This window comes from Chaetodon auriga, chromosome 8 (assembly GCF_051107435.1).
Source record: "Chaetodon auriga isolate fChaAug3 chromosome 8, fChaAug3.hap1, whole genome shotgun sequence".
Lineage (NCBI taxonomy): Eukaryota > Metazoa > Chordata > Actinopteri > Chaetodontiformes > Chaetodontidae > Chaetodon > Chaetodon auriga.
The window spans coordinates 27,173,825-27,194,747 of NC_135081.1; the positions used below are offsets into that span (position 1 = coordinate 27,173,825).

The 20,923-nt window shown below is 50.1% G+C and overlaps 1 protein-coding gene across 15 annotated transcripts in view; it reads right to left on the reverse strand.

The window, feature by feature from the left end:
• Positions 1–20,923, reverse strand: part of mef2d (myocyte enhancer factor 2d) — an 86,820-nt gene that overhangs the window by 32,242 nt on the left and 33,655 nt on the right. For 8 of the 15 annotated variants that reach the window (XM_076736874.1, XM_076736873.1, XM_076736871.1 and 5 more), the window contains exons 2-4: positions 20,171–20,544; positions 12,926–13,129; positions 350–487 (exon numbers count right to left, since the gene is read on the reverse strand). In XM_076736874.1, the coding sequence (XP_076592989.1) occupies positions 350–487; positions 12,926–13,129; positions 20,171–20,224 (396 nt within the window). In that variant the 5' untranslated portion in view covers positions 20,225–20,544. Of the gene's footprint in view, positions 1–349; positions 488–598; positions 734–12,925; positions 13,130–20,170; positions 20,545–20,923 lie in introns of all 15 variants that reach the window. The other 7 variants (XM_076736875.1, XM_076736877.1, XM_076736872.1 and 4 more) reach the window with 1 other exon arrangement.

A 20,923-nucleotide genomic window follows, 5' to 3' on the forward strand; every position in this document is an offset into this window, starting at 1 on the left:
TTCCGATTTTCTAGACGAAGTTATTAATCGATCGCAGGAGAAAATGATCTGCAGATGAACTGATGACAGAATGGTTTTGAAGCTAAGATTTAAGTTTGGCCTGAATCAGCTCGGCCTCTCCGCCCTACCGTTCTTGCTCGGGCACACACCATCAGAGGGGGTCGTGATTTGGCGGGTGGGGGGAGGTGCTGTTGGTCAGAGGTGGAGTGGTGGAGGTAAAGGGGTGGGGATGGTGAAGGCGAGTGCTCTGTGAGTAGTCAGGCCGCCGTCAGCAGCCGGAAAAAACCTCCGGCAGCAGCGCACCAGCATGAGGAGGGGGCAGGGTTACACAGAGGGGGGCGGTACTCACTGACAGCCTATAGTTCTGCATCATTTTATCAAACTCCTCGTCAATTTTTTTGTATTTCTCCTCAGTGCGGGGGGTGAGGGAGAAGGGCTCCTCGGGTTCTGGGCTCTCAGAGTCCCGGTGCTCTTTCTTGTTCAGAGCCTTCGTTCCCCAAACAACAGAAGAGGAGGCCCGACAGAGAGAAGAGAGGTAGATAGAGAAAGAGAAGAAAGGGTAGGTTAGATAAGGTGACAAAAGTGTGACGGTACTCACGCCGTAGCGCTTGAAGAGGCTGTCCAGGTCCTCGGTCTTGCGGTACTTGTCTTCGTTTAGCGGGCTTTGGTCGATGGAGTCGTCGCCGTCCGGCTCGGGGCTGTTGCAGCCGTTAAAGCCTTTCTTTCGCAACGTCTGAAGCGGTCAGAGAGGGGTAGAGGAGGAGAAGGAGGCACGTTTATGTTTCATTTCTCATGCACATTCTGGGGATGTTCAGACACTCTGTGAAGCCATTTTCACTCCACACAAACACAAATGACCATCCTGATTGCCCCGACTCCTCGGACTCCCACACCGCTCGCTGCACGAACACCAGGCAGCAACGAGAGGGAACGGTTTGACCCCGGTGATGACACACGAGGATGCTGTTTTCTCGCAGCGTCTTGAAGAAGTAGAGAAAGGGCCTCGCAGAAGACACGTTCTCAACCTCTGATAAACCTCGATCGATTCGCGAGGGCAACATTTGTAACATCTGCCGCCCACGTGAAAGCAACTTATTACCACTGAATCTGCACTCGCTCACCCGGCAGGTGCTCGCGGGAAGTCACGGATTAAAAGGGTGAAGAAACCGCTGACTGAAACTCCAAATGGAGAAAGCTTTGAAATGGACGGATGTGGCTCGCTGTCGCTGCCCGCGGCCCTTTTACAGGGCAAGAAACTCACCCGAGCCGCATGTCAGCAGACACGCCGAGGCATCGCACCTCCACACACCGGCTAATCAACAGTGTTACTAATTGGTGTGAAGCTTTGCGCTGAGGAAACCGGTTGAGCGAAGCAAAAGGGTAAAGGGTGTGTTAGGAAGCACGCGGCGGTGTTAGCGCCGTGGCTAACGGCAGTCAGGTTGTGTCAGTGTTAGCACACTTTGGAAAGGGTGAGAAGAAACAGAGGGAGCGCGGGGGAGAGAGAGATAGAGGCTCTTATTTTGAGAGGATTCTGCTAAACGAGATTTGCCGTTAAGTAGCTTTGCCTGGTGGGTTCTTGACCACACAGCCAAGCAGAGATCCTCGCAGCAAAATGGATCTTAAACTGGAGCTGGAAAGCCTTCTGTGGTCCAAATACAAGCTTTAGCCCTGAGTGGCATGAGATGAAGAAGAAAAAGAAAATCCCTCGCCTTGAAATCTATCAGCAGAAAGAAAGAGAACGTAGCACACTGCAAAAAATATCTCCCCCTTATCGAGTCGTTCAAAACGGCACTTTCTTCAAACTGAAAAAATATTACAGCATCTCGAGACGAGCATTTCATCACGTCTCCAGCAGGCTGCTGTCAGGAATTTCATGGGAATGATCACCAGCGGTTCGAACCAGGAAAAATTAAACTTGATTTTAGAAAACACTGGAAACAAGCGCAGCAGATGTTTTTAAGTAGATCTAAAGAAAACAGGAGTTCACACGTTTTACTTCATTTACTGCAAATCATTCATTCTTTGCATCATCAAACCATTTTGCAAACCAAGTTGAATTTAAGATCTTTAAATGCTTTTTCCACAACACTGACACATTATGAGCTTATGAAGGTGCTCATCACTCAATCCACAGTTAAAACTAGGGAAAACACTGCTTTGTCTCTTGTTACAGACAAACATGAGGCTTCTTACAGCGTATGATTTCATAGATTACAGACAAAATACTCTCAGATCATATTCAATATTTCACACCGCCGATATTTTCTTTAATTAATTATGCTGTGTCAGATGTGACTGCAGTCGAGCGGCGGTCTGATTAAAACATAAGCACATGTTCTGCGACTCCCACTGCGCACAATCACGGCGAGGCGAGGATGATTCAACGGCGTGCAATTCAGGCTCTCAAGTGGAGCCGGCGGGAACTCGTACCTGCAACAAAACCCCGAGGAGGCACACACACGGATTCTTTTCATTTTGGATGAATTAGTCTTAAATCCCCAAAACAGGTGAGGACAAGAGGGTAATGACGCTGTGTGGATGTCGGGCAAAGAGACTTTCAGTTTTAATAACAATAGCGCTCTTTGATATGAATCTCATTAAAACTGGAAGCCGTTATTATCACGGCGGTGTCAGAGCTGCGTTTTATCTACCCACAGAAACGTGTTATTAGACAGATTTGTTCCAACGCGGAGACAGTCGCCTGATTCAGCTGCTCAGTCTCACCAGAACAAGTCAGCGCTCTGATCTGCAGCTTAATGCAAATTTAACGCACGGGAGCCGCACGCTTTGTTGTCCACAGTTCATAGAAAACACTCAGTGGCGGCGGCTGGTGTGCTGATACGTGTGTGCGTCCTGACCTAAAAACGGGAGCGACAAAAGAACCGCAGGGAGAATAAAACACATAGAAATAAAACATCTTCAACATGACAATGACGGCATGTGACAGAGGGCTGCGTGGAGGACGTGATCGAGGCGTGGACCTCCTGCCCCCGACTGTCAGGACACAAACAGATAAAGGGGCAGCGAACAGAGCCGCGCCGACACCGGAGCCATGCCGGTGCATCGTTCACATGTCCTGACACACACGTACAGCGTTGTACTGCAGCGCCTGTGAGGACCAGCGGTGATGTAACTCAACCTGGTCGACACTGACGACGTCTGACCCGACCACGACCGAAAGGACTCCACGAACACGTCACATGGCAAGAAACACGAGCAGTCACATGATCAGCCTGTAAACCCGCCGATAATTTACTGAACCAGACAAAACTGGAAGTCAGCGTGTCTTGAAATGTCGCTGATAATTGTTATAAATTGGGAAAACTACAGTTAGCATCAAGGCTGAAACAGGAAGTGAACCCAGAGGAACAGCGCCGGGTGTTTGAGGTGATTTTGGTGCAGTGGCCGCTGTCGGTACTGCAGGTCACATGACACAAACTGGCCCAGAAAGGCTTTTTGTCCCACTGCAAACTGTGATGGATGTTTACATGCTGTTTAATGTCAATTTCTGCCCACATTTCGTCTCACTGCTCGTGTTTCTTGACCGTCTAACTTTGTTTCTGCGTTGTCGTCATTAGCTCGGTGAATTATGTCAAAAACAATAACAATCAATAAACCAAAATTATAGACTGGACCAAGTCTTAACCTCAAAGACGAGGACATTAATGCTGGATGTTTCTACGAAGTCCCGGATCATGCTCATGATGTTTGACTGCAGGTCTCTGACAGGAAGTGACCTCAGGGAATAACTCGCCCACCCACCACCCCGAACTCCTGCTCTGCCCACGTTCTGCACTGGAAGGTTGTGGTGGACGTGAATCTGGAGGTACAAGCCTCCTTCTTCACCTCCACGCTCCTTCATCACACTCTTCATGCGTGCTTTTTGGACACGGCCAGCGTCCCTCCGTCCCTCGTCCTCTCCTGTAACACAGCTGATATTTGTGAACACTACAGTACAAACATGGGCATCCTTCCCTTTCTCTCTCTCTCGGCTTCTCTTTGTTTCCTCTCTCGCAGTGAGCATTTTGTGTTACAGTACACACACACACACACACACACACACACACGCGCACACACACACACACACACACACACACACACACACACACACACACACACACACACACACACACTCTGTAGTCCACTGATCAGCTTGTCTCTCAGTCAGTCAGCCATCTGTTCACCTGTCCGCCGTCTCTTCCTCTCTCCCTCTATTGTGTTGCCAGGGTAAGATTCACCCTGCAGAGCACCACGCCGGCCTCTGACTGGCTGCGGCGGCTCACAAGCCCCGCCTCCACCTCCCTTCCCCTCTGGCTGGCTCGCTCGCCCACCCGCCTGTCCGCCCGACCTCTGCTTCCAGCTCTCCGCCAAGCGCTGCTGCTCTCTCCCTCTCTCCCCGTCTCTCTCCCTCTCTCGCCTTCTCATCTCTCGGCCCGCCACCTTTAACGCTCTCTCGCTCTCTCGGAGAAAAGTGCAAAGTCTCGCACTCGTCCTTCTGTGTTTTTCGCCCTTAACATCTCTCCCTCTTTCTTGTAACGTCTCCATATGCGAGGCTCCCTGGCCGCCCATTTCCTCTCATCCTCCTTCTCTCTCATCTTTTTCAGTTTCTCTCCCACCACTCTCTCTCTCTCTGTCTGTCTCTCTCTCTGTGTCCTCTTTTGCCCTGCGCTCTCTCTCTCTCTCTCTCCCCCTCTCTCTCTCTCTCTCTCGGCCCGTTCCCACAGCTTTCCCATCATTTTTCCTCTCTCTCGTCCTGCTCTTCACCCCTTCCTCTCGTCTTATTTCTCGTCTTGGTTGCGGCTGAAACATCTGTCGTCTTTGCTCGTCCTCCCTGTTCGGTGCTCTGAAGCTGCAGTCATTCAGATCCTTTACATGAACCTAATTCTGTTTCTCCATCTTCAAATATCACTTCCTGTCTACTCTGAACATCTGTTGCACGTCTGCATGCTTTACTCTTCCCGAATCACTTCCCCTCACTTAAAGGTTTTTATGGAGCTCTTGCTTCTCTGAACTGGGGGTCTGACGATGGAGGCGTCCTCTAACGTTCAGACGGAGAAGTCCTCTGGGGCAGATTTGTGATTTCGGGCTGTATAAATAAAACCGACTTGACTTGATTCGTTGGCATCAGATGCCTGCTCAGATTCCACATGTTGTTTTCTTCTTCTCCCTCTTCGTTTAAATCTACATTTTCTCACAGGCAGAAACTAAAACAGCGTCTCGTGCGCCGGCTTGTGTTTTAACATTCGAGTCATTTAGCTTCTCTTGAAAAAACACATTTTTATTCCTCAAAGTAAGGTGTAAAAAAAAAAGTATTGTTTTGGGACAGAAACTCAGGTTCTTTGTCAGGTTGGCCATTCGCCCAATGAAGACCCAGCGGGCTCGAAACGCTGTCTTTGTTCATTCCAATAAAGTTTTGGAGTTTGATTCGGGCGCGCCGATTCTCTCCATTCGTTGTTAGTTTGACTGAGAGCGTTCGCAGCTTTGTGTGTTTGTTGTGTGTTTTTCTGGATCCAGACGAACTGAGGCAGCAGGCAGCGACACACAAAGCTCAAAACAATGTCACGCACACACGCAGCCCCCTCCTGTCAGTCATATGGGACATCATGTCCGCCGCCCCTCCGCTGCGCCAGCTGCTCAGATGTTGTATTATGGATCATCAGTTGTTGTTGTTTCTTGCGTCGCTAACCCACCAAGCTGTGAGACGCTCGCTAAAGTCGCTGTTGTGAAAGCTCCAAAATTTACTGCTCAGGTGACCCCAGCAAACACGTACCTGCTGAGTCGTGTTCGCGGCCTATTGTTCAATAAATCATCACACTTCCTGTTCTTTCATGTGCAGAATCAATGATGCATTCATTGAAGACAAAAGCAGGCGAGACGTGGATGTGAGACGGAGCTCGACTGAAAACGATCTTTCCTCCATCGTTGACTCAAGGAGACCACTCCCACCTCCTTACAGTGAACACATCAGGTTGGATTCATCACGTCAAAGGTTTCCTTCGCTGTGCTTTCTTCTTCTTTGGAAGCCCATCGCGGCCGTCCAGCCCTCAGGACTCCGGCTCTGCCTGGGATTATTTATCCATGAGGTTAATGGACCTCGGCTCTCAGCGGCCTCGGGATGACTTGCCTGGTTACAGAGGAAGCCGACCGTGCGGGACGTCCCTCCTGACGGCCTGTCAGCCAAAACAGAGAGCGTCTGATTGGTGCTCATCTGCCTGCACTAATGGAGGCTGAAGCGGGGGGGGGGGGGGGGGGGGTTATTCTGGATGGAAACTTTTGTTTCAGAAAAGCTTCGTATCTGTTTTCCTCTGATTATTTAGGGGTGGCTCCGGGTGTTCATCATCTCTACAGTACGAGTGTGGAAACGAGACACTGATTCATCAATCAAGGACTTCCAGTACTTAATATCTTTTTAATGGACTCTTGGCCCTTTTTCATTGTAGGACTATTAATCACTTTGCAAGAATGATGGAGGTTTCCGCTGTGAGCAGAAAACTGTGCGGCACAGTGACGTCACCGCGGTTCCTTGACCTTGAAAAGCTGCCGAAATTCTGTTGTAATACGGAGAAATCACTTCTAATTGGCTGTTCGTCTCGCTGGGCGCAAGCAACGACAAAAGATGCTTCAGAAGAAGAAGCTCTGCTGCCTCAGAGCCAACGTTAGCGTAGCTACGAGCGGGAATGAAAGATTTAAAGGAAACAGACTTACACCTCTTTACGAGTCTGTTTTCTAAAATATTGATGGATGGAAATGTTGAACGCCGTCCTCCTGTGTGTGTGTGTGTGTGTGAGATCTCGCTCTAAGGTCGGTGGTGTTTCAGGTAAGCACAGGTGTCTCGTCTTTTATTTTACCCGGTACACACATGGGGCTTTTCCTCGGACATCAGTTGCTCAAACACAGAGCGAGGACACGACCTCCGCGTCCTCGGCGGCGGCTCAGGCTTTGCCGGCTGCATAATTATCTTTGGTGACTCACTGTTTATTCGTCAGAGCTCGTCACGCTTGTCTTTGTTAAGTTCAGCGCTTGAAGGCTGTTTGAACTAACCATCATTCAAACGAGCTTCAGCGAGAGCGGTCAGCTGACCCACCTAGGCTGACCAATCACGTGTGTCTAAGAACGGGCCTTCCAGTGACCTCGTCTAGCCCAGATTAGGATATGACAGGTGTTTAGGAGGTCGTCAACGCTCGGACAGCAAAGCGGGATTAGCGCCTCCAGACACACAGAGGCATCGATGGGTGTTCGCGCCTGCAGAGGGGAGAAAATATCCCTCCATTGTTTGGTTGTTGTGTACTTTTTGTTGGAAGTCTCGAGGCTGTCATGGCGGCGAACAGAATCAGCTACTTAAGGGGCGAATCCAGTCAGCTGGGACGTGTGAGGCTCCCCTGGCTGCAACCCAGGAGGATCGGGGCGGTGCCCGGGGTCCTTAAGCCCCTGCAGCGAGCCTCGCCGGTGAGATGCGCCGTCCTCGAGCTGCTTAAAGAGAAAAAGGGCATCCCCCTTCTCCGCCCGTCTCTCCGCCTCTCCTCGCCTCTTCAGCGCCGCTCTTTTAGCATTTCGCTCGCTCGTGTTCCCTCTGTCCCTCGCTCTCCTCCTTCCTTTGCCCTGATTGGGATCTGCAGTCAAGCGGATTAACACATTCTGGCAGAAGAGGCTGGCTGCCCACACACACACACACACACACACACACACACACACACACACACACACACACACACACACACTTTCAAGCAGCACGTGCATCTCAGAGAGGGGCTGCGTGTGCACATGCACGTCCTCGCAGCCTCACACCGGATTGAAGGAATGTCCGACCGTGTGACAAAGTCCATGTTTACACACACATATGCACACACACACCCCCACACACACGTACAGTGACGTGAACTTAAGTGCTTCTAAGCATCGCTGTGTGCATGTACAGCACACGCAGGGCGACCATGCACAAGTGTGTGTGTGTGTGTGTGTGTGTGTGTGTGTGTGTGTGTGTGTGTGTGTGCACCAGTGAGTGTGTGTGTGTGTGCCTGCGTGACTATATCCACACTTCATAATTCATACTCAAAAGCACTTGCTTGGAGAGACTCACGGAGGCAGAGCAGCAAATGGGCACATTTTGTGACTATCCAATTATCCTCTCTCTCTCTCTCTCTCTGTCTCTCTCGCCCTCTCTCTCTCTCTCTCTGTCTCTCTCGCCCTCTCTCTCTCTGCCTCTCTCGCCCTCTCTCTCTCTCTCTCTCTCTCTGCCTCTCTCGCCCTCTCTCTCTCTCTCTGCCTCTCTCGCCCTCTCTCTCGCCCTCTCTCTCTCTCTCTCTGCCTCTCTCGCCCTCTGTCATCCGGCTCGTCTCAGCTCCGTCCTCGCCGTCACACCATGTGCCAGTGCAGATAATCTTGCGACTTCAATAATTATTGTATAACTCATTCACACGTCCGCGCCGCGTCGGCCGCTCGGCTCTGACTCCCCCTGAAAGTCCCATCACGGTACGTCGAGTGCTTCTGACACACGTGACTAGTCGAACGCGCTTCACGTGACGCGCACAAAGACGGGAGGCTGACAGAGAAACTGCTGCTGCACTGAAACAAACAGGGCGATAAATAAAGAGTTATATCAAATAAACGCCTGCACGACCTGCAGGAGGCCTAATTAATTCAGGTTGTTTGTTATTTTTGTTTTCACCTCTTTCTCAGCGGTAAACAAGCTTTAATAAAACTCAACACTTGTTTCACAGCGCGACCTTTTCAGGGAAGAGAGGAGATTACAGCCCTCTAAAGCTTTTAATGTGGAACTGGAGGAAACAGTCCCAATAAAAACCTGTCTCAAACACAGGCCTGGCTCTGGTTTCAGCCGAGGTGAATCGAGGCACTGAACATTTACTGACACTCAGAAAAAATTAGCATAACGTCAGCTGAACCCTTTAAATACTGAAGAGATCTGAGGAGGTCTGAATGTGCTGATTCAACCTTAAATATTATTTTGTTAGCATTTCGTTAAGAGCTATAAAGATTCAAAATGCCACTGCAAATGCAAAACAATAAGGATTAACGGAAAAAGGTTCAGCGCCGACGCTTAAACCCGCCTGACGAGGAAGAACGTGATGCAGCACATCTGGCAAAGGGACATCTGAGGACAAACGCCGGAGCGCAGAGTTCCTGAATGCCTCCTGGCCTACAGAGAGGACGGGTGACAGGACGGAGGGAGGCGGCGTACAGGCCGGTATAGGAGGGAAGCTCCCATGTAGGACACACACACGCGCGCACACACACACGCACACAGACAGACACACAAACAGACACACAGACACACACACACACACACACAGAGGCCGTCACACAACTGAGAGGCTCACCAGGCCTGAATATTGTATGAGGCGTTCTCATGGGCCGCTGCAGAGCATGCAAACAGAGAGAGAGAGAGAGAGAGAGAGAGAGAGGTGGACTCATGCATGCACGCACACACGCGCACACACACACACACACACATACACATACACACACACACACACACACACACACACACACACAAACATAAAGAGAGAAAGAGTCAGAGTGACATACTTGAAAACACAAACACATGTATGCACACAAACAGGGCCAGTGGAGCTTGAGCTGATGTGGCCCGAAGCAGCCCAACGCCCTGCCACAGCATGTGCACACGCACACACACACACGCACGCACGCACACACACACAAACGCGCACACACACACACTTGCATACACTTAAGAGCCATCTGCAGCTGGAGATACAGCCTACAGAAAAGCTTTACTGCTGACACTCTGAGACGGACAGAGAGGGAAGGATAAGAAAAGAAGGGAGAAACGGTCGTGACCGAGCGAATCAGGAGATTAGGAGGAAGGACGGAGAGGAAAGAGGAGGTGAAGAATATGGCATCAAACTCTGCTACCTTGCTCTCACCTCCTGCCCACTCAAATCCAAAACTGCTTCACCTGCACTTTTACTGAGATTTCAACCCTCACTGGACTTCCTCCGTTATTGGACTGAAGCCACGATAGCTCCAGGGTCACTGGACAGAACTACCCCCAGACCAGGCACTTTTTTGGGGGTCAGGATCTAAACTTAGACCTTAATTTGTCTGGGATAAATACACGACAGACAAAGAGAGACCGGGTTCTGCCCTCAACATCCCATGAGCCTTAGACCATCCACAAAAGAGGCGGGTCCATGGGTGGGTTAAGGGCTGCGGTTAGCTCAGACGTGTCTGTGTAACAGGACACCGAGGACCTGATGCTAAAGACGTTTTAAGACAGCAGCGATTCCACCTAAAAAGTTGAAAAGGACATCAGAGGAGAGGATGATGAACTTCCTGTTGGCTGCGGTGCTGTTAAGTTTTGTCTTTGCATGCTGCAAATCTGTTAAAATCAGGAATGAACTTTTAAAACAAGCGCAGCCGCGAATGCAGATTTAGCCCTGAATATGAAGAGCGAACCCCGGGAACACGCTTCACTTTTCAGAAACACGCATGAAAGAAACGCTGAATGCAAGTTGCAGTGGAGGACGGCTGTTAGCTGCATCTGAAGCACCTCCAGCGCACCAGCCAGAGATTGATTTAGATGTTTGTGGATAACTTCAGACAACTTGGAAAAGAGCGATGCCTTAAAGCAGCAGTGAGAGGTCGGCGGAGCCTCTCAGGGGTTTATGAGGATGAATCGACCAATCCTCGAAGCCGATGGGCTTCTTCCAATAACGTGTTTGATAAAACAGTCTGAAAAGGGGGATGAAACTCATCATTTGGTGTCAAAGTTCAGCGCTCTTGGGACGCAGGTAGGTATCGCTTTGTTCATAAAGACTGGACCAAAAACTGGAGGAGAACAAATGGCTGAAATGGATATTTAATTCTCATGGACCTGTTTTTTTTTTTTTTTTTGCTTGGCCGTCATGCAGGAGTCCAGGAGCAGCTGATAAAAGCAGCTCTGTGGAGATCAGATCAATACCAACACGAAGTCTTATTTCATTTAATTCGATCAGATGTGGAAATAATGTTGACAAAATTTCCAAATCTGAGATTCCTCTTATATTTCCAGGACTTGTGTACATCCGATCTCTGTGCTGAGGCGGATCAGGACTCTGTGACTCAGCCTTCCCAGGGCTCGTTTTATTCGCCCACATGTGATCGCAGGCTGAACGTCTCGTTTCGGGGCCTTCTCTGCTTTGCTGTGTGTGTTTTTGCTGGAATCTGACTTTAACCTGAGCTTTCAACAGGACGATAAATAAGCGGCGGTGACTCGGTGTCGACAGTGTTTGTGGTAGACCAATCATGAACTCCTGCAGTGTAAAAACAAGCCAGGAAAATATTCAAAGCCGAGCGAGATCCGGCTTTAAGTCCACGCTCCATATGAAGCCTAAGTGCTGCGCCGCAGCGAACACGGCTCGCTGAATCATACCTAACCATCTCGTGTTCAATTCATGAGAGGGCCATTATGTATAAAAGGGTCAGCTAGGCATGTGAATGTGCTTCGTGTTCGCCTGACGAGCTCCGGCGAAGCTTTTTCCCACAGGCAGGAAAGACGTTAGGAAGGAAAGATGTGCTCCTGCTACAAAAACATAAAAACCAAAGTGACTGACTGCCCTCACACCTTCTCTCCGACCCCATCGCTGACCTCTCTTCTGGTCAACATGCAAATGAACAAACATGGTTTTTCAGCCACTCGACGGCTCTTCTTCTATCCGGTGGCCATTTTGTGCCGAGGTGGTTTCCAATTGGTTCCAGGCGTCGTCCTTTGGCTCGCTGCTGCTGTTGTTGGAGAGGTATCTGGGTAACAACGGGGCCGATGTCAGAGGGGTGGGGGTGGGGGTGGGGGGGTGAGGCCCAGCTGTCCCTACCTCTGCCCTCCCTGCAAGCGAGCAGGCAGTAAGCCAGAGTACAGCCATAAACAACACCATGATAGACTGGACTCAACAGCCCAGAGCTGGACTGAACTGGCCTGGACTGGTCTACAACGCTCTGAACTGGACTCCTACAGGGGCGCAACGGTTTCAGCCTTTAAATCTGTGGACATGAATGAACTCAAAACTAAAAAAAAAAACCAAAAACAGATAATAATGGAAAATCTGCTGAAAACAGGCTGCGCAGCATCTTTTCTGCCTCTCGTCCTTTCAACAATACTCTGACATTTTGGAAAATGTGCTTATTGCTGAGAGTCAGATGAGGAGACTGATCCCGCTCTCATGTCGAACACGAAGCCGCAGACAGGAGGCCGTTAGCTTAGCATAAACACAGGAAACAGGGGCAAACGATTAGCCTGGCCCTGTCCAATGCTAACACACAGTAATCCCACCGTGTCGCCACCACTGGTCGTGTTTGCGCTGAAGATAATTGATCTCTGGCTCTGGCTTCATATTTAACACGCAGACATGAGAGCGACGCTGATCTTCTCGTCTCTGCATGAAAGAGTTTCAAAAGGTCAAAAGGTGACCTCATTTGTTGTAAACTGTAATAACTTTGGTGTCTTTTTGCAGCAGGAAACACAACGTTTGGGCACGTGGGGAAATAAAGTCCAGATGAGCTGCTTTTTAAAGAGCCTGGAGGACATGGACATACAGGACCAGGCTGGATGTAGCCTGGACTTGAGGTCATCCTGGACCACAGACACAGGGAAGCAGACCAGAGTTAAACAGGCTGGACTGTAGTGAACTGGGCCGACCTCCATAGACTAGACTAGACTTAATTCTTTAAGTCAGAGTGAGCCTGGAGAGGACGGTGTTAGTTTAGTTTCAGTCTTAATGATCCCACTGGGGTTAATTAACTCTTAGTTTATCACTTAGTGCTGCTAACAACAAAGACCAGAATGAACAGGAAGTAAGAGAACAGCTGATTGAACTTCCACCCACATCGATCTATGAATCTGTGTTATTTTGAGGAAATTCAGCCTTTTGGACACAGTACTTCCTGTTGTCTGTCCCCGCCGCCCGCGCTTTACCTCGATGATGTCGGCGTTGGTCCGGCTCTCGTGCGGCTCGTTGTACTCGGTGTACTTGAGCAGGACCTTGTCCATGTCGGTGCTGGCGTACTGGAACAGCTTGTTGGAGTGGTTGAAGATGATGAGGGCGATCTCGCAGTCGCACAGGACGCTCAGCTCGTACGCCTTCTTCATCAGGCCGAACTTCCGCTTGGTGAACGTCACCTGTGGAGGGAGGAGGAGGAGAAGCGGTGAGGGGGAGGAAGACAAGTGGTCAATTTTAATGACTGAACAGTGACAAAAGACAGAAAACTCTCAGTTAAAATCCACGTTTTCCAAATGAAAAGTAACTTTCATGATTCTCCTTTGACATTTTGGCAAAAGGCAACTGGTCCATCAGCTTCAGCTTCCTGTACTGACAGCAGGCTGGACGGTGGAGGTCTGTTAAGACGACAGCGGGTGGCTGCACGGGCGGATGTGTTCACATATGTTCACACATTATGCAGAATTAAGTATCGCAGATGTCAAAAACAAAATCTAACTCATAGCTTTAAAACTGGCTGGATTTAAAAAAAACGTTTGAGATTTTGAGAGACACGCCTCAACAAGAAAACTGCTCCCACTCTCACGTTTGTCCGTTAAATATGAAGATGTAGCCCTGACAGGTAGCTTAGCTTAGCATAAAGACTAGAAACAGGGGGAAACAGCTAGCCTAGCTCCATTCAAAGGCTAAAAAAAATCTGCCTACCACCACCTCTAAAGCTCACAACTTCTCATTTTATTTATTTGCTTGTTTATTAAAGAGTAAAAATGGAAACTCGTGGTCTTATGGTGAATTATGAGCCAGACTATTTCCTGACTGGGAGCAGTTACTTCCTGATGTTTTGATGTAAACCACACAGTAGCTGGATTTCTATCTGGATGATGTAATGAAGGGAGTCAGCCAAACCTCGTTTTTCATCCTCTTCTCTGAAACAGCTGATCAGTCATGTGACTTACATGTTCGCTAAGTCAGTATTTATTTGGAAAAAGAGGCAAAAATCCCCTGAAGCTAGCAGAAACAGTTTTCTTTGTTTCACGAAACTTTCTCTAATTTTTCCATCAAACCTTTCTCATGCAGTAAAAATCCGTCGCAGGAAACAGCTACTGACTCTCAATCTCAGTTTGGGGGATAAATCGTGTTCCTGGACGGGTGGACTGCTCCTTTAAGGCCCAGCTTCAGCTCATCCTGGACCAGAGGCCCTGAGTCAGTGCTTCAGCCACGCTTCAGGCCGATCGTCGGAGGTATTTGGGACAAAAACAGGACTGACTGTGTGAAAACACTGTGTGCTTCAGGAAACAGACTTCTAGACAGAGCGTCTAAACATGCTCTCTTTCAAGCGCTCGGTTTGTATTTTGCTCATCACACACACACACACACACACACACACACACACACACACACACACACACACACACACACTCCTTTTCTCCCATCGCACTCGTTCTGCTCGTGGTTTTCACACTCCGTCATGCTCTTTTCCATGCTCTCTTTCTATGTCACACACTCTCTCCCGCTCTGTTTTCCACACTCTCCTTCTGTCACACATTATTTCTCTCTTTCCCTGCCACACACACACACACACACACACACACACACACACACACGCACACACACTTGTGCGAGCCCCCTCAGTGGTGAACAAGCAGAACAGAACTGGGAGTGTTGCTGAAGCACAAGGTCCCTCGTTGTCTGCCGGTTGGCTTCAGAAGCGCTTCCCTGCTATAACCAACTGGTATTTCCAATCCGGGGAGATTTGGCTTTGTTTGGATTGAACACACAGAGCTGCACAAACACAAACACACACACGGACGGAGAGATTAAGACGAGAGAGAGGAGGGGAAGCTTCAGGTAGCGATACAATATCTGCTGTCTGACACGAGAGAGACGCAAACAGAGAGTGTGTGCACAGATGGGACGCTGGAATTAACCGAGATTTGGGATTATGTCACTCCTCAGGCCACGCCCACCAGTGACATCAACACATTTTCCATCAGACGTAACGGCGAAAACACCTGTGGTGACATCACTGACGGCGCAGTGTTCCTGAAAGTTTTAACAGTTTTCTTCAGGACCATCGTAGAGCTCGTTCAGCAGGTAGCAGACGTCACCTGGGGGCTCAGAGGAGGAAGAGGAGGCTTCAGCTTTCTCTGCTGCACCCACAACGTCTGCAGCTAACCGCTACCTGGGCTCACCTGCGCCGACACAGGCTGCGTTTGTTTGGCTCTGCCGGCATCGCAGGCTCCAACTGAACGTAACTGAAAGGAACTGAATGAGGAAAGAAAGAAGAGAGAGAGAGATAAGAGAGGAGGAGATAAGATGAAGACGTCGAGGATGAAAGGTGGAGGAGCAGCCATGTGAGACCTTCAATCTCTCCACCTTTCTCTCTCACAATCACTCCATCTCTCTCATATCTCGACATGTCTAAGCCTCTCTCATCCTTCCTTCTCTCTCATCCCTCCTTCTCTCTCTCCTTCTCTCATCCCTCCTTCTCTCTTCCTCCTCCTCTCTCCTTCTCTCTCTTCCTCCTTCGTCTTTTTTCTCGCCCTCATTTTCTCTTCCTCTCTCTCGCTCCTTCCACATCCTCCCTCCCCTCCCACCTCCCCCCCATCGCCCTCCCCCTCCCTCCTTTCGCACTCACTCACTCATTGCTTCCTGCTGCCACAAATCAAATTATATCGGGGTCGTATCCATGGGCAACCGACTCTCCTCCTGCCTCCCCTCCCCCCCCCGTTTCCCACCTCATCACACACTGCCACCAACATCTTACCTCCCTCGTTCTCCCTCTATCCCCTCACCCCCCACATCTTTATCTCACTGTCTATCTACATATCTCTCCCCTCCCCTCCCCTCCTCTCCTCTCTCACACACAGAATGAGAAATTATGTGGCGATGCTGGAGGGGGAGGAAATTACGGCTGTGCAGGATGACGAGCGGCTGCGATGAAGAGACAAGCCGCCGCTAACACCAACAACCGCTCCGCTAGCAAATTATAAGGTCACCCACTGACGCCGAAAACAAACAAAACGACTGCAAACATCCCAAAAAAACCTGCCCCCCCCCCCCCCCCGGCCTTCTTTTCTTACGAGAGGTGGGCGGTGGGGGAGAGGCCTGGGGTCTCAGTTTCGATCCTGAAAACTGCCACAAAGGACAAACAAGCTGGAGGTAATCGACATTAAGAAGCAGGTAACCAATGGCAACTGCAGAATAAGACATCCTCAGTGAGGAGAGAGAGAAAGAAAGAAAGAAAGAAAGAAAGAAAGAAAGAAAGGAAGGGGGCGAGTGGTTTCGTGTGTGTGTGTGTGTGTGTGTGTGTGTGTGTGTGTGTGTGTGTGTGTGTGTGTGTGTGTGTGCGTCTTGGCGAGGTTGTGGTTGTGTGGCAGATGGATGAGGAAACCACCACTGACAACCGCAACCTCCTCTCGCTGTTTCCTGCAGCTGAAGCCTCTCTTTCATTTGCTAGCTCGCAGTCTTACTCACACAACCAGGTCTAACGGTCAAATCCAGAAACGGATCGCTGTCACGATCCTTCCTGGGATCAACCTGGAGCCGTTAGCGCTGACGAAGGCACACATCACGCGTGAAACTTCCTTTTTAACTCAGGAGACTGACTTGAACTCTGCACCACAGCGCGCTCTGTCTCTTTAAAAGGCTGGCGGCCATTTTATCCCGCGTAATGTGACACAGCTAACTGTTAGCTTTGGAGCACGCAGAGGCTGTTTCAGGAAGTAAAATCCTGCTCGTGCTCACATCATCGGCCACTGACAGTTGGACCATTTCCAAGCTTTCCACGGATGTGAAACTGAATCATTCAAAGGTACAAGCCTGCGGACACAAACATGGAGGAAGATAAGTTAACCATGAATCCTGAGGTGCATAAAGATCCAATCACCAGCTTGAAATGATGCTGCTGACTCACAGCGCAGAAAGCTGAAGACACGGTCTGCAGCTGGAGTTGGTTTACGTTCAGATGCAGCGTTTTGTTTCCTGCTGCAGCGACGAAGCACTTTGGGTTTGCCGCAGCTCTGACTGAGTGGCTGAGCAAAGGCTGCTGAGGCTCATGGGTATTCTGGGGTTTGGAGCCACCAGCCGCAACAAACTCTTCCTGAGAGTTCACTTCTTCTTCTATTAGAGAGATGTGACGTCCAGTTGTTTCTAAAGCACTGAGTCCGGTCTGCTTACAGAACGGACAGCGTCGTGATGGAGTCACTTTGGGTCGAGACTGTGAGGCTGTTACCATCTCGCAGATGGCGCTAATGCGACGCTTAAGTACGCCAACTGTCATTGGGTCATCAATGCACGCTTCTCATCTGCAAGCGACACATTTGACCCAGTGAAGTAAACCACTGTGAGAACCGTCCAACAAACCACAGACGTTAAGAGAATACCAAGACAGAAACCGAAGCCGAGCAGAGGAAGAGTTTTCTCGACACTGTGTGGAAGCTAACAGCCGACAAAACGTGTTGTTTATACAGCGTGGAAGAACTTAAGTCGTCCATTATTTGATAAACATGAGAAGAGTAAGGAGCACACGCATGCGGCACGAGCTAATGCTAACAGACAGGCTAGTGGAGCTGAAAGGTCCAGTCGCCCACTTGCTAAACAAGCTGGATTAAAAGCGAAGGAAAGCTGTGTGTGATGTTGTTCTTGAACACTTCATGACGCTCACGTGTCCTCCAATGAGGAGGATTCTGTTGGCGCACATTGTTCATGTGACGGGCACAAACTGTCAGCGGAGAGTTAAGAGATGCAGTCTGCTGAACTTTGGGTGCTGGTCTTTGAGGGATCGAGGAAAAACCAGCTTCCACCTTGACAAAGACTCCCCTGTGAGAACGGACGCAGCAGGACGACGCCCAGCAGCGTCCTCTGAGGAAGACTCTGCCTGTAGCAAATACAAGACACCTGGACATCAACAAGCTGCTTAAACGGTCTCTTCCTCTGCCTTTGAGCAGGGCAACAGGACTCGTCCGTCCGGCCTGACGCACATTCACCTGTCAAAGACGCCCGCAGAGACATGTGACCCGCAGCCAGCTGCTGACCTGCGCTGCCGGACGATCAAGCTCGGATCTAAACCTGCTGCGTATTCATGGACCTCGACCAGCCTGAAGGGCCGCGGCGTCCATGAAGAGTCAACCCTTCCTCTCTGATGTGAACACCATCCAAAAATAAGACTCATCAGATCAGTGCAAACACTTCCAGCCCTGTTTGCTATTCTTCCTCGTTGGTCTTTGTCTCCATAAGAAATGTGGCATTTGAGATGCTGTCACGCTTCCAGCCGGGGCCCACACTCTGAACGCTGTTTATTTTGTGGAGCTTATGGCAGCATCTCTGAATCAACACGTAGGAGGGTGACGGGCTGCATGTACTCCAAAATTCATTTGATTTCCTTTCAGAACCGGCACTGTTCATTAGCTGAAGCAACAACGAGCAAGCGTGTGAAAAGCACTTATTTCTTCAGCGGCTTAATGCCCCGCTCCACTTCAAACGCCGCGGACCGGCTCTGAGCGTCGCTGATAGAGGAAACAGATCCTGTCTGACTGTTTAAACTGCTCCGGATGAGAGCGTCCCATAAACAGAGAACGTCAAATGTAAATGCTGAGTGCGGTTCGGGTTCGATACGAGCGGTGAAATGTCATCGCCCCCCCCGCCTGCCGCGGTGATTAAGACGCCATTCGCTGCTTGTTAATCGCCCGATTGTGGTCGATGAGTGATCTTTGATCCGGACACTACGACCACGCATCACCACAGAGTGCATCACCTTATCGACGAGCTACCGGACACCTGATACGAACGCCGGCTCCATTAACCAGAGCCTGCCCGACCAGAAATAGCCGCCCACCCCCCTCCTCCTTTATGTCCAATTGTGTGCTGATGAATAACAAGCCATCGTACTCCGCTGACCCCCTGCAGGCGCCGTTTGTTCTCCTTTATGGAAATGCAACCTGCTAAGATTGATGAGGAGAAAACGGAGGATGATTTTCCAAACCCCACGGCCAGCTCGCTCTCACGCTGCTCAGGTCTTATTCAGCCCGGCACCTTGTTTCTCTCCCTCTGCCTCTCTCCATCTTGTTTTTCTTCTCTCTCTGCTTTTGAAGGTGGGCACGTCAAATCCATTACTCAATCTGCTCAATGGAGCGAAGCCCATTTACCAGTTGACTCATTTTAGATGGATCATTTACCCTTTCATCCTCTCTGACAATGCCGCTGATGTAACCAGAGGGGCCGAGGCTGTTTTTTAGGGGGAATATCATACTTTCTTGCTCTTTTTCACTGTAGGGAGGAAGAGGAGCGGAGGGGGGGAGAAACCCCATGATCGCTCCGTGGAGTCATGTGAAGCTCATAAAACACGATGCTATCGTATTGTTCTGTTGTGCCGCTGCTGAGAAAACAGCGACGATGTTGTTCATGCTACATGGCACATGTGAAAAAAGCAAAGATCCCTGTGGGAATTTGTTATCGCATGAGCTGGTCTTCTGTCACCGCAGTGGAATTCAGCCACCGAGGACTGGAAATTATCCTTCCTTGGATCTGAGCAGGACGGATGAGCGGAATATTTAGTCGTAAAGGGAGTTCAAGGCAGTCAAACTTCAGATTAATGGATAACGTGTCATTTCAAGCCTGGCGACGGACGCGATCATGACGAAACTGCAGCTCCGAGATGTGTTTGTGCTGCTGCCTGCTGACAAATATGTGCTCCTAAATGTTCTGCATCTACAGCTGTGTCACAGGGTCAAAGCTGCTGTGCACCTTCAAGTTCAACTACACATTGGAGCAACAGCGGCTCCACAGATAGCAGGCGGAGACAACAACAGCTGTGATTGGTCGGCTTGGGCTGCTGGTGTTTCCTGAAGTCTGAGATAAACCGCAGCAAACATTAAGCAAAGCTGAAGAAGTAATTATGAAGTAATGAGACAGCGTGAACCTTTCCATCGTGGTGCTCTTTAACAGCAGCGTGCTCTCAGAATGGACAGTTTTTCCAAAAGATGGCTGCCATGACGCCGCCAACGTGTGCAAACATCACACAGCCACCACCACCCACGTGCAGGTGCATGCTTTACCTTTACTCATTAATGTAATCAGGTTCCTCCTTCAATTTGTAACCTGTCTGTGTGTGATTGATGCTGTAATCAGGCAGCTCGTCACAGACGCCGCTGCTAACTGACGTGAGCTGAATCAGGAGGTTATTACACAGTCAGATACTGTTGCATGGTTTCGCTGGCGCTGACCTGTCTGTTGCGTTCGTCAGTGATCCTCTGAATCTGAATCTTTTTCCTCCCCATGTTTCCGGTGTTGCGGTGGGAGGGGCAGGGGGAGTGGCGAGGTCAGAGGTCACGGATGGCTGTCGTTGTATTTCTTCCTTCTTAAAATGTCTCTTTCAGCTCGTCCTCTCCGCGCACGCTGACGCTGGGACGCTGTCACGCCGTGAATTTAAAAAAAAAAAAAAAAGAAAAGAAAAAGACAGGGAGGAGGAGGAGAGGAAGAGCGGGGTTCGGTGGGCGGCGCCCTCTTCAGATCATGGTCCTGTTTCCGGGGGCAGGTCATCCACGCTCAGGCTGAACCGGGGTCCTCTGCCCTCCCCTTCACCTCAGCTGGGCAGCTCCTGAAAAACAACACAGAGGCATTCATCAGCGTGAGAGGAGGAGACTGTGAGAGGGGAGAGCGGCTTTGTTTGCATACTGTGACCCACTTTAGCTGCTACAAACACTGTATTTGCCTTCACCCCTGATACACAACGAGAGAATAAATGATGCAGCGAAGCATTTGAGGCGCCGTCAAATCAGAAGCACATTGGGCTGAAACATGAAGGCGTGGGGGGGGTGGAGTGTTTGTGGTGCTCCATGCAGAGCAGGAGGCCCTCAGGGGCCCGCGAGGAGGGAGGCTGTGCTGTGTCAGCTTCATTAGAGGCATCACCGCCACATCACTGATCTGCTGGTCGCCCGCGGCACCCGGCTGCCCGGTCGGGGCCGCCTGGCACGCCG